The sequence below is a fragment of the Schistosoma haematobium genome, chromosome 1 (genome assembly GCF_000699445.3).
Source record: "Schistosoma haematobium chromosome 1, whole genome shotgun sequence".
Classification (NCBI taxonomy): Eukaryota; Metazoa; Platyhelminthes; class Trematoda; order Strigeidida; family Schistosomatidae; genus Schistosoma; species Schistosoma haematobium.
In genome coordinates, this window is record NC_067196.1 from 18,337,015 (window position 1) to 18,350,738 (window position 13,724).

At 33.1% G+C, this 13,724-nt stretch overlaps 1 protein-coding gene across 2 annotated transcripts in view; it reads right to left on the reverse strand.

Moving 5' to 3' along the window:
* Window positions 1-394: 394 nt before the first annotated feature.
* The window catches only part of TPRG1L_1 (Tumor protein p63 regulated), a 28,156-nt gene continuing 14,826 nt past the window's right edge, over window positions 395-13,724 (reverse strand). The window contains exons 6-10 of one of the 2 annotated variants that reach the window (XM_051212076.1): window positions 12,847-12,888; window positions 10,296-10,384; window positions 9,075-9,248; window positions 4,044-4,260; window positions 395-1,885 (exon numbers count right to left, since the gene is read on the reverse strand). Coding sequence is in view for 1 of the 2 variants with exons in the window: in XM_051212077.1 (XP_051073314.1) it covers window positions 1,778-1,885; window positions 4,044-4,260; window positions 9,075-9,248; window positions 10,296-10,384 (588 nt within the window). In the remaining variant the exon portion in view is untranslated. The remainder of the gene's footprint in view (window positions 1,886-4,043; window positions 4,261-9,074; window positions 9,249-10,295; window positions 10,385-12,846; window positions 12,889-13,724) is intronic. The other variant, XM_051212077.1, reaches the window with a different exon arrangement.

A 13,724-nucleotide genomic window follows, 5' to 3' on the forward strand; every position in this document is an offset into this window, starting at 1 on the left:
CTAATGAGAACATACAACCTGGTCGTGTTCTCAGTAAATTAAGTCCGTTGAACACAAGCTTGATACAAAAGACTAACTTCAGTAAAGTTGTGATTGTATTCTCATCACAGAAAAGCAAATTCCCAACAAACACAACAAACCCTACTGATGCTCTCTACACAAATACGAGAGTTGCTTACGGATTGACAATCTCATGGCTTCACGACCATCAAGTCATCCTTCAGGAGAACGAATGATAGCATCACTATAAGCATCATCCAGTGTCACGCACCCCTAAATGATAAAAGTGAACACGAGTACAATCGGTTTCATGAGAGGCTGTAATTGATTGTAGAGAACTGTTCACGAAAAATTCACACCATTTTGGTGGGAAATCTGAACACCAACATCAGGTGTGGACGCATCATCGGATGATATGGACTGAGAGAGAAACGAGAATGGTGAGAGACTGACAGATCTATTCACTTTCATTACCACGGTTTTAGGTGACACCATTTTCGCCCACAGACGTATACGCAAAGGTACATGGGTTTCATCGGATCATGTAACCGAGAACCACATCAAGTACTTGAAGAGACAAACACTACAGAACCCACTGGACATATAAATTGGTACACTAAGATCACCCTGTACATTATATCCATCAACAACAGAAGAAATCAACTTGACCATCAGAAAAATCAAGGATTGCAAAAAAGCAGGACCAGATAGCGGACCAAATGGATCACTGAATTCAGATTCATACATAACTACAACGACACTTCACTTTCATTAAAACGGTTTTAAGTGACACCATTTTCGCCCACAGACGTATACGCAAAGGTACATGGGTTTCGCCGGATTACATAACGGGAACCACATCTGCATACATAAAGTCGTCAATAGGTCTACAGAAGACGTCAGAATAAAGAGAGGAGCCGACAGCCTCACATAACCACCAGGTACTACCCAAGAAAAAAACTAAAGCGAACGAAGCATCGGACGTCTGCACAAACACCACTATAAAACTTGAACACATCCTTCTTTCCAGATGTTAACAAGTTTACCGAGTTCAGTGTGACTTTCACAGACCATTCAGCTCAGAGAACAAAACTCCGTAAAAAAATATTACTACTAGTATTTATTATCATCAATGTTACAAAAAGGAAGGAAAGTGAACTGAATAATGAAAACGAAAAAAATGAATATGTAATGGTTAAATTACAGTGATCTTTTGAAAGTAACCATTATATCGAATGAATGTGTGTGTGTGTGTGGAGTACAAAATGAGTGTTTTAATGGTGTAGGTGAGTTTTTTTTTTTAAAAAAAACACAATCTGTAAAATTGATCACAATATAATGGCAGAATAAAACAAAAATTAAATTAATCAACTTTGAATAGTAAAAACAAACATTTAAAAATATTAAAGCATTTTCTACATGAAAACATTTAAAACTAACAATAAATGAATTATTTTTTTGAGTAGAAAAAAAAAAGAGAAAAAAGAAACAGAGTAAAACAGTAAAACTATTGGATTAGTAACATGGAATTAATCAATTGATTAACTTGAAACAACAGTATACACATGAATAAGAAAATATAATCATGTAAACATTGTATTATTGATTTATGTGCTCAAGTGATTATGATTATTGAAATGTGTATCAATTGTAGTAGGTGAATAAAAGTAAGTGAATAGAGTATTTCTATAGAAATTGTTCAGCATAAAAATCATGCATAAAAAATAAAACAATAAGCATATGATTATTTTTTGTCTATTTTTTTTTTTGTTTGGATTTAAAAACTAACACCATTTCGATCTTTGCAAAAACCTAGATTACTTTGATTGTAAATAATTGTAAAGAAATTGATATGTGAATTTAAATGAATATTGGCATATTCAACCTGAAATACAATGAAGAAATAAACAAGAGAGAGAGAGGAACATTATGCTGGTTCAACAAAGTAGAAAAGAGTAGAGACACACGCACAGCGATAAATAACTAAGATATTGACTTTTTAATTAGCTTATAAAATATCAGTAATTTATGCATTTTTAAACTCAAAGTAAGTCAGTCAGTCAGCCAGACAAGAGGATATAGCGTAATTACAGACCGGAGACTGAGCATTCGCATGTAAGACTAAAGATTTGATTCTTGTGTGCGAGATCGTGTATGCGCACTGCTAGAGCTACATACTAGAGCAAAACGACCGTGCAGTGCTTCCAGATTTTCAATGGTGATCTAATATTGATTGATTCATGATTTCAATGAAGCTTAACACTCTCCACAATCCTATACTGATAATTATAAATCGTTTCAAGTTGTCACAATATATTAACTCAATGAGATAGTATTAAAAAAGATAATGGAACTGCATGGAGTGTAATCAGGATCGCAAAAAGCAATTCGAATAACTTATTCATCAGGTAATATTTATTAGCAAATATTGTTGAACTAAGAACTAAGTGAAAGGAGAACTATTCTACAACAGTTGACCAGTTTCTATTCTAGACTTTCTATCACTTATAAAGGATTGATAAATGTAAGTAATGACTGTACAGTATATAGGTATGTATGTATAAGTATTTTATGATTTATAAATTGTTAGGCTATAGAACTGTAAGATTTCTCTATACAGGACTAGATAGATATAATACACAACAGTTAAACAGAGAAACACCGGATGCAAATGAGTTGGGAGAAAAAGGCGCGACATTCAAAGAGCGGTGAGACTATAGTTTATGGACGACCTTTGAGCAACGCTAAAATGACCTTCCTACTAGGGTTAAATCAGGGTTATAACTTAGTGTGAGGAATTTGCATATACAGTTGATTAATTTAATTTTTTCATCACGAACTGACATCAGCTATAATGCCGAAATGATATTTAGCCGAATGAGTGAATGAATTCTGCGCCAAAATCCAAGACCTGGTATCTTAAATCTAATTAGTTCGTCCGTAAATTATAGTCTTGCTATATATGATGTTGTACAAGACCAAAGAATTACTAAAACTATTTGTGAATTACTTAACAAAGGATATAATAGACTATTGTATGAAAGATTACAATATATATATGTAGTTATTATTGATAACCTTTGTCAGTCCAATACTTTTCATTCACCTATGTCAATTGTTTTACATTATATTTTACCTCAATGTGAAATTTTAAAACATATTTGTTTGTAAGCAACTGATGAGAAACCATTAAATATAATCATTTATAAATTGATAATAATATTACATAGGGAGAAACAAGTAGATTCACTGTAAAAACATACACTAAATATAGATTACTTGAATTAATACAAGGAATATAATTGTCACACTGAACGAACGTTCGTACTAGTCACAGCCTGGTCAAAAATTGTAATGAATTGCTACAAAAAATATTGATCTTAAATAATGTCGTCTTTTTATAGCATAATTTTAGTATTTCAAATCAGAAGATTCAATTATGATAAAAACAGATAATTTCAATGTTAAAAGCTACGGTGTATCAAAGATAATAAACTTTATAACTGATCATTTTTTAGTTGAGTACATTTTGAATAATCTAAGTTTTATAGAGAACTGAACATGAATAGTTGTAAATAGTGTAAAGTATCCATAAGATGTAAAGTTCATTAGAATAATGTTGAGGTTATGTGATATATATTGAAACATTATCATTGAATTAATTGTAGGCTTTAAAATGGTAAAATAATCTACATTCATAGAGGTGAATACAGTGTTTTAAATGAACTCCGAATGAAGAAAAATTTCACCGAAAATGTACAAAAAATCTATTTATGATTAGAAACATACCTATTTTCCATACACTTAGCATTTTTCTTACTGACATATATGTGACTAAATGAAGAATTAATTATTATGTATGGTGATAAACAAATATATTTATGTAATCTGTCCAATTGAATTAAAGATGTTTTCATCAACAATATTTGATTTCCAAAAACTCAAAATTAAAATTTATAATCTCGTTTACATTTATTAAATATATTAGTACATAAAATTTGATCTGTTTTTGTTGATAAATGTACAAACACAATTAAACTAACTTGAATATCATATTTAGACAAAGACTTAGAAATAGCTGAAATGGCTAGATCACAGTTGTACATATCTTTGTCTGACAATGGATCCGGTGAATAAAAACAAGGATGATGATGTAAAATAACCATTGGAACATCTTGAGATATTGGATTCCAACGATCAATCCATTTTGTTTCTTCCAATTCACCCCAAATTATTTGAACACCACCATAGTTACGCTGGCTGCGGATAATAATAACAATAAATAATGGGAATAATATATTTGTAAAATCCCAATGAGTAAAATATTAGATTTCTGCACTAAAAAATATCAAAATTTTCAAGCCAACAAACATACACACACAAGTAGGTCATACGTAAAAGGCACCTTGATCTAAATGACATATCATTCATATGATCAGATCTACTTTAATTGTAATAAAAATATTCTGCTTTGTTTTCTTAGTACCATTTAAATTTGTGTTAATTTAATCAGTTTATTTATTTTTATTCTCCGAAGAAGTCGCTTACACTAAGTCACGAAACATCAGAAATTCAATTTTCTATTAATTAGTATTTCGCAAATATATCGTTATTAACATTATACCGGATGCTCAATTTATTTGAAATTATCAAGTTAAACCTTGGCAATCATGCTTGCAAACAATAATAATAGTAATAATAATCGTTTTAATTAATATTATATTTTTAGTACAATATGAGATTCTCAGCATATAAGTTAGATGTGTAAATAAAATGGAAAGTAAACAAGCAATGAAAATGTTAGGATTATTTACTGATGAAACTGTAGACTCATGGTTTTAGTTCGAAGTCAATCAATAATGGTTGGTCAATCAAATTATTTATTCGTCAATGTAATATGAAGCAGTGGGGGTTACTGGTTCAAACACTAGACTTTCAACCACGTGGTCACAAAGTTTCAAGCCATATCCAATCTGTTTCGATTCGCGAAGCCAGGTACTATCACTAGCTTAGGACAAAAATACTGTAATTACTTAATGAGTTACATAAATTAATTAAACAAATGTCAATGTAAACTAAGCAAAATATGATAAGTACATGGAGTACAAACTATGGTCTAAGTGTATGCACACACTGTCTGGTGTTGTTATACAAATCACTAAACAATACATGAGACGATTAGTAATGTTGTAACTCAGAATAGTTGACTTTATGTTAATTAATGAGCAGTGAATAAATTTTTTACTAAGCAATGTAGTTTACTAATACCAATAATCTAATGACATCATATTGGCAGTATAGACTTCATAATACTGATAGGTTTATACGGTGTCAAAAATTTATAGTGGAATAGACAATAAAATCACTAATCGTTCAGTTGAAGTGTGGTTAGTTTTTAGTTTTAAAAAAAACTTGAATATTTAGAGAAGTTAACTTGTCGTTCGATGACACAATTTTATTATTTCAAATGTTCAACAGAATCACAGACTGTAACGAGCGCAACATGACTGGTTAACAAGGAAAATTTCAAGAAGTTAGTTATATATTTGTTTAGTAAAAATCCAAAAAATGTTAAAAGTTTGTTAATGTAGTTTATTCGAATAGACTTTCATAATGGAAATCTGAACATTACTGACTGATAAGAATTGAGTCGCTAATTTGGTCTTTATTCAAATCCTGTAATCGATCAGCCTAAAAGATAGTCAATCGGTAAAACTCAGTTTGATATGGATCGGAATAATGTCTAAGTGAGCAGTTGTTATTGAAAAAGAGTGTGAACACCTAAGTATCTCTCATTGATTATATTGTCAAACGAAATAATCAGTCAGTAATAATCGTATATAACCTAGCAAAAATTTTTAATAACCCAAATTCCCATACCACATCAGCACCAAGATAGGAAAAGAAACGAAATAATATTGGTATCAGTGGTAGTGAGGGAGATTCAATCTTGAAATATATGGTTCAAAAAGAAAGGATGAATTAAAAAGTACGAAATATTATGGAAGCTCAAAAATTAGATGAAGACAAAGAGTGAAAAGATCTGTGTCACTGTGATCAGTTTAGAGCAATATCATTTAAAGTAATTAATCATTGGTCGTGATAACTGCGTGGACCCAAACCACGTAGTGCTGGAGCACTCCATGTCTAAGGCCTTTCTTCCGTTACAGGAAACCAGAATCGTTGCATATGCTAGTTGTCCGAGGGGAACACCTTACTGTCATCACAATTCCGTATGTTCAGCAGTAAGACTGCTTTCCTACCCTAAGTTGTCTGTTTTTGGTCTAGTTGCTTTCCAATAGACCGCCCTTGTATGATAGGACAGAAAGGAACGAGTTTCTCAGTCAACATAGCTGTGGGTACTTTAAAATTGCCCCAAAATGCCATGGTACGGCCGAGTGTGTTGAGTCAGCCCTCCCTCTCGAAACTGCTAGGGAAGTCCTACTCACTGCCTTGTCAAGGCGGGGGTGTTGTTTACAAAATTAAGAAAACGAAAAGCGAATGTCCGGAGCTTTAACCGGGTTGGTGGACACGGAGAGTCCACCTAAGGGAGATGGAAAACCCTGATTCCAAACCAATGGTCCACATGGGCTCCAGCATCCTGAAGGAACAAATGGCGCATGAACCTATTGTTGGTCACCGTCTACCATGGGACTGCATCTCCTGACGTTTCTCCACTGCCTTGTGGATGAGACCTTTAGGCTCCGTGTGTGGCCCCCTATGAAAATCACCTGTTTCGGTTTGGGTACCCGGAGAGTATTCCAGCCCTTACACAAACCGAATGATTTATGTGGCGCATATCTATTTGGTGCCTCATTGTACCAATGTTTATGTGTTTAAATAAATATAATAAATATAGCTCGACTGGGTGATCATCATATGTAAACCTGACCACCGAATCAGGGTAGAAGCTACTGTCAGAAAAAATTTCGCATCCACCGACATCGTTCACGTTTTAAGTTGGGAGCTGTAATCTTTCTTTCAGATTACTCCGACTGCAGCCAACATTGTACTTTCAGGTAGGCGGTGGTTGTGGATACATAATACGTCTCAGCCACTTCGATTGATGAGGATTTGTGGTTTTAATGACCAACTCGCCTCCTTTTCTTAGTACTGTACGCCTAACCTCAGCGTTGTCTACTCGGTTATTTCACAATATGCAAACAATGCTTGAAATTCACCTATGATCGAAAACCTTGGATTTATGCATCTTCTCTACTTTCATAAGCTACTTTTTACAGCTATATGGTAACGTGGAGTGAAGTGTACATTATACTCATCCTTTACTAAGCAGATGGGTATCTCTCCGACGACACGACTGACGCAAAATGGTGAGAAGCCAAGTGAGCTTTTTGAATCTGTGCCGTGATTTCATTAGGGACTATATCATCAGAGTTTATGAGACTTTTAAGATGCGTCAGATGATCAGCGCGCCCAGCTACTTCATTCCCTATGATTAGTCTAGAGTTTCACACAGACCAGTCGATAACTGAATTATAACTTAGGTCTGACCAAGAATCAAACTTGGTAGAATCCCACATACTAATCTGAAGATTTGTTATAACTTGTAGTCTGTGTGTCCTGCTAATGTATAATGTAATGATACCGCCAATTAGAGAGCAGTGAATTATCGATCGGACCAATGACGCGCAAAACCCGTACGGGCAGTCTAGAGTCCTGATTGGTCCTGCTTTCTGCCTAGCCCAGCCAGTTAAATCCAGAACACCAACCTCAGCCTCTGCAATATGAATAATTTATTTCAAGCATACTGGGTTTACATACCAGCCAGACAGACCACATTGTACCATAAAATAGGAAGCAACATTTATACAAGATTTGGCCAAATGTGTCTGTGAATGTGGGAGGTAGGAATTAATAGACTTGGCATAATTCAAGAATGATAAATCGTATAATGATAGTTCATAGGTCAAAATAAAGCTCATAATAAGAGGGACATGAATATGAACAGTTTATTTATTTAACAATTATACGATATAAATATACGCATATACGCATCTAGATGTTAGATGGTTGGAGTCAGTTGGAAGGAAGCCCTGGATCTCTTCTTTGTGAAATAAACCCGAATTGATTTAATAACCCTAATCTTATTTACGGGAAAATAGTGATCATCATCAGAAATATTCCAAAGTTTGTGTGATGGACAAATTTAGACAAACCTCTTAGAGGTTTAAGTCAATATTTTCGAGGAGTTTCAAACTGTTTAAATATGTGTGGGAAATAGTAGACAAATTTTAAATACTAGGAATCGCTACGCAGCTGTTTCGTCCCATTTAGGGACTTTATAATGTGATCTTGATTAAATATACATGCATGTGTTGTTAAGAATGGATACCTATCAATAAAATCAAACAATAATCACGATGTCATTATATGACTTAAGTAGTATGAAACCTGTCAAATAAATCCGTGACCTGAGGTCATAAAATTTTCATTACACAAAGTTTAGAGCAAATTAATACATCCTGTGAAATTTATTTATTTATTTGAACACATAAATATTGGTACAAGAGAGCGCCAATAAATATGCGCCACACATCCTTTGAAATATTTGAAACTTATAACTACACACCTTTTCATCTTCGTTTCCTTGTTGAAAACATCAATGGAGGCTCTCAGAAGTCAGACTTTTCAGTAGAACTGTACAATCGTGTAGACTGTTTTCCCAAACTCAGCTCGCCGGCAATCGTCCAGACAGTGAGTTGGTGACCGAGAAACACGAGGAACTACATAATCACAATGTTTTCATCAAGATGTATAATCAACAGTCGTCCTAGCTATGGATCATCCGTCATTGGAACGCCTGATCCACGCATTCTCTCCACACATATACCTTAAGACTTAATGAACCTCTCAAAACTTACCCAAAACTTTAATAGTTTAGTTTTTCTAGTTACTGAATAAACCACGTGAATCACAAAACAATCAGTCTTTAATAATGGATATACATATATACGTACCGGTGACACATACTACTCATATCTGTGAGCATAAGTAACATACACCACCAATCCAGAAAATAGTAATTTTTAGCAATCGAGATAACAATAACTTACGGTAATGCAGACCAATTTGGTTGAATTAAATTTCCAACATGTATGGTTTTAATGGATTGTAACAGAACACGTTTTGAAGTACAATCTTCATTGATAAAATTAAAGCTTATAAGCATTAAATATTTGTCGGTTAAACAAACAGTGGTCTCTATTTCATGATCCCAATGATTAATTCTAACATGAAAAAGCATAGAACAATGAAGCGGTAAGACAATTAAGCACAGAAAAGAGAACGAAATTCACAATTGGTAAATGTTTCAAGGGAAATTAACTTCACGTAGTTTAATTTTTAGTATTAACCGAATTCTCTTTCATCAAGTTTAAGGTGGAGTAAATATTAGATTAAATGATCTCATGATATTTAATGAGTGAATGAAATCAGCTGAGGATTTCGGAATTCATAAGTTAAGTGTATAATGTCAAACAACCATGAAACTCAAGGCCTAAACTGTATCATTCAGAGATTTCGTTAATGACATTACCGTTGAATTATACAAGTTGAATTTCATGATATTGTAGTGAGTAAAAAAATAGGGAAATCACATAGAGGAAATGTGTTCCCAGTGGATGATATATGTAATCGTGTTAAAAAATATAAACTCACATAATAAAAGTGACGTTTTGTGTATAAAGATGAAATACTTTTGTTTTACTAAACTCTTATCATTTCCATCTAAATATCTGATTTAAGACTGGCACATCATATAGCAGCTATTCGCAACAAATGATTATCTCCTGGAACACGATGTACTCTCACTTCACAGTAGTGATCTTGAATTATTTTGTACATATATCTTGTATTATAAGCCGCTTATCTTATTATCATTCTCTATTTTCCCATTTGTTTTGTTCATAGCTTCAAAATAAATTATCCTATCACTAAATCAGTGGATGAAAGGTATCCTTGTTGTACAAACTGTTCTACGAGATAGGGAATTTTAATAATACAATTTTATTGGACGTTTAAGAATCATACACATAAATATTGTGAAGACTGTAGAAAAATAATCCAAAAATAAGATTATTAATGACCTGCTAAATATATAAAGTCTTTGAAGTAAAAGCAGTTTATATTAGGACAGAAATTAAACATTTATAACAAAGAGAATTGTTTCGTCAGACATATGGTGCTGAATTCGAGCATGGAATTAGACTTTTAAGTGGTTAAATTTCAAGTTAAAAATATCAAATGGACAGTAGTAATGAGTTTATTTCACTGACCTAGTCAATACCCACAAATCAATAAAATTCCCATCATCAGGCTTTAAACATTTCTCGGTAATTTTCGATACAAGCATTTCTTTAGTATACTAAAAAAGAAAACGTTGCAGGCAAGAAAAAATGAGATATAGTAAGTAACACACTGGATTGTCGAATAACTTTTTATCAATCACAATCTAAACTACTGTGTATACTTAGCTGATTACTGAATAATTAACATGAGTTAAACACAACATATTTGATAACAACATAAACAAAATTGCAATAATTTTAAACAATCACCAAATGACACGTTGAATAATGCAAATCTTATTTGCATAAAATTATCTTAATCTGTAAATGGCTAATATGAAAGTGAACTATGACAAATAAGAAACTTGTAAAGATGACTAATTTAAACCTAATTTATAAATAATTTTTGCTACTTCTCATATTTTCGATAGGTTCATTTGATTTGTACAATTGTTATTATCCATAAAATGTTAAGGTCGATATTGAATTTCACTGTACGCTCTTTGTATGGTACGTTGATTATTATTCACTAAATAAACGTGCTACCTACCTACGTCGGATTTTTGTCTAAATTACTATCATGTTGACAGATTCTTAATACACCTACCATACCTAGAAGTTAAGCGTCCGCATGCGAGACCGAAGGTCCTGGGTTCGAGTCCCGCGCGTGGAATCGTAGATGCAAACTGCTGAGGAGTCCCATACTGGGACGAAATGGCCGTCCAGTGCTTCCAGGTTTTCAATGGTGATATAACATTCATCGATTCATGATCTAAATCCAAGACATATCTTTACAGCTCGTATTCCTGGACATTACGCTAATCAATTACTCGTTATAACACCGAAGTATATCTAAGATTTGAAAACTAACAACCTATCTTGGTTGTGGGATTATTTCTGGATTTATTGAACGTAAAACCAGCTATTGGGAAGTAACTCATTGTGAAATTATATATACTTGTGTTATATACAATTAACTCATTTTTCGTACATTCTTTTTAAATAACATTATTATATATTTGCATTTCGGTCCACAACAGTTATTTGGTAAGACAATGATTTTAGGTTTTCCATAAGCTGAACATTTTCTTGGTTATATTGATATGTCCGCATTTATATTTATATATTCATCACTGTTACTATCATTTATTATTACTGCTTGTAATTAAATGCCCCTTGATCTACCAAAACGTAACAATCCGTCTGTGGCAGCAGTTAACACAATATCAGAGCTCAGACTGCCTACGTACAGTCCTACCAACGTGAAGATCACAACACTTCTTTGTACGTGGCACACGTTTCCGAGCCACATGGTATACATACGTCGTGAGTGTGCTCCCGATTGTGACTGCAGCTAAGGTTGGAGATCTCATATATCAGGTCCCGGAGAAATCGGTATGTGACAAAATAAAGGCTGCAGTGACCCAAAGTAAATTACTTTCAGACGAGAAGAGATTACAGCAACCATTGAATTAAATTCTCAAAAATATTAGAAATCAGGCCTAAATTAACCATCCCTACAAATTCCAACACAGTGGTGGCACTACCATTTCCTATCATTTATTGTACTAAAAGTGTTCATTTTTTAACTGAATATTTCACTACATGAATTATTCAATTAGGCAACTTGGTAGCTAATAAAGTATCTTGTACAACATTGCTATGGTATAATAACTATAGATATCATCAAGCTGTTAGAATGAAAGTAGATGGAATAAACCAAATTCAAGTGGGTAAATTACTTTAAATAAATATCGTTTCAACTGATTAAATAAAACTATGGTTAGTTGTTTCTTTGAACAAATTAACAGCAAATTACATTGAATTAGATTAAATAATTTTTCGTAAATGAAAAGAAAAATTCTGTCCATCAAATATTTCAAGACTCATATTGATTACAGATACCTATTTGTTATATCCTGACGAGAGTTATGAGTGGTAACTTTTGAAAACTACTTATGGACCAATACGATACATAGATTTTTATTGTATAATTGTTAATTAGCTAAACTATGCAGGAATCGGACCCAAGACCTTCGGTCTCATACCTGAACGCTCAATCTGTAGACCACTGAGTCGAAATTCAACGGTGTTAATGTCTAACTTCAATCACTCTATGATATCGTACAACCATCTCCATAAATTCATATGCTGTAATTTTAAACGACGTATTCGGCTTAAACTTAGCTATTCCTTTGAAACGTTAGGTATATAACTGTAAAATGTTATTGAAGATATAATTGTGTTATAATAACAGTTAGTTTTAGTACCTAGATAAAACAATTCGCGTCATATCGAATGCATATGCACACATGCCATCTTGGAAATTCAATTCCAAACAACTTCATCATTTCACAAATTGATTTATTTTTTTTAATCAAAATTCAATCTGCGCGTGTGTAAATATTACAACATTCGGAGTTGAATGACAAAAATACATATTACTAAAAAATCAAACATAAATTGACAAATTATTACTGTTAGGGAAATTCTTCTTGTTAGAATGATTTAGTTAGCGTGTTAATTTCATTCAACGTACTTGATTGTTTGTTTTTTATGCTTTCAAATCTATACTATATTGCTTAACAGGGAAACAAGTAAATGAAAGAAATAAACAAATGGAAAGAGTGGAGCCAATGTACTTCGACCTATTTATCATCCTGTATTTCATAGGCATTAAGGATTATGTGAATATCAAACAACCAAGCCGTTACGTAGGCCAAGATAATAATTGGTTTGGTAACTACAAAACACATGATGTTCGACTGCATTGGATAATGGATTAGGCATGATACATAATATCATATGTCGGATACGAGATTACTAGATCAGTAGACCAGATCAATTCACACCCACACATATGATTCACGACTAACGACTAAAAACGAGATTATAGACCAGACGATAGTCTATTTAAGACAAACACAAGCGGCTCATACGGTAAAACCAAGGGTAGAAATCAGTAGTAGAAAAGGATTCACAATGTTAAATAGTGTCTTAAAGAATAATAAATAAGAACTTTCGTCTAAATTTGATCGAACAGTTTCACAGTAATTGGGCACCGAGTTGATATGAGACACTAAAGAGGAAGAATTTATTTGTAAAATCTCAGAGAAAGAATTTGGAGTAAACCCAACGTTTCGCCTGGCAATCTGGCAAGGCTGGTTGTCTATCTTCTCTCACTAGCCAATCGCAACTTACTATTGCACAACACCATCAAGAATCTATAAAACCGATTAGTAAACACGATTAGGCAATGAGTACGAGTGGCTATAAGTATAGTGGTATCCCAGATAGCACTTGAAAACAGACAGAAAAGTTTATGGTTTAACTTTGATCGTTAGGATAAACATAAATGACTAAACTACCTACGTATTAAAAACAATGACTATAACATTTGAGATTACTAGCACCTAT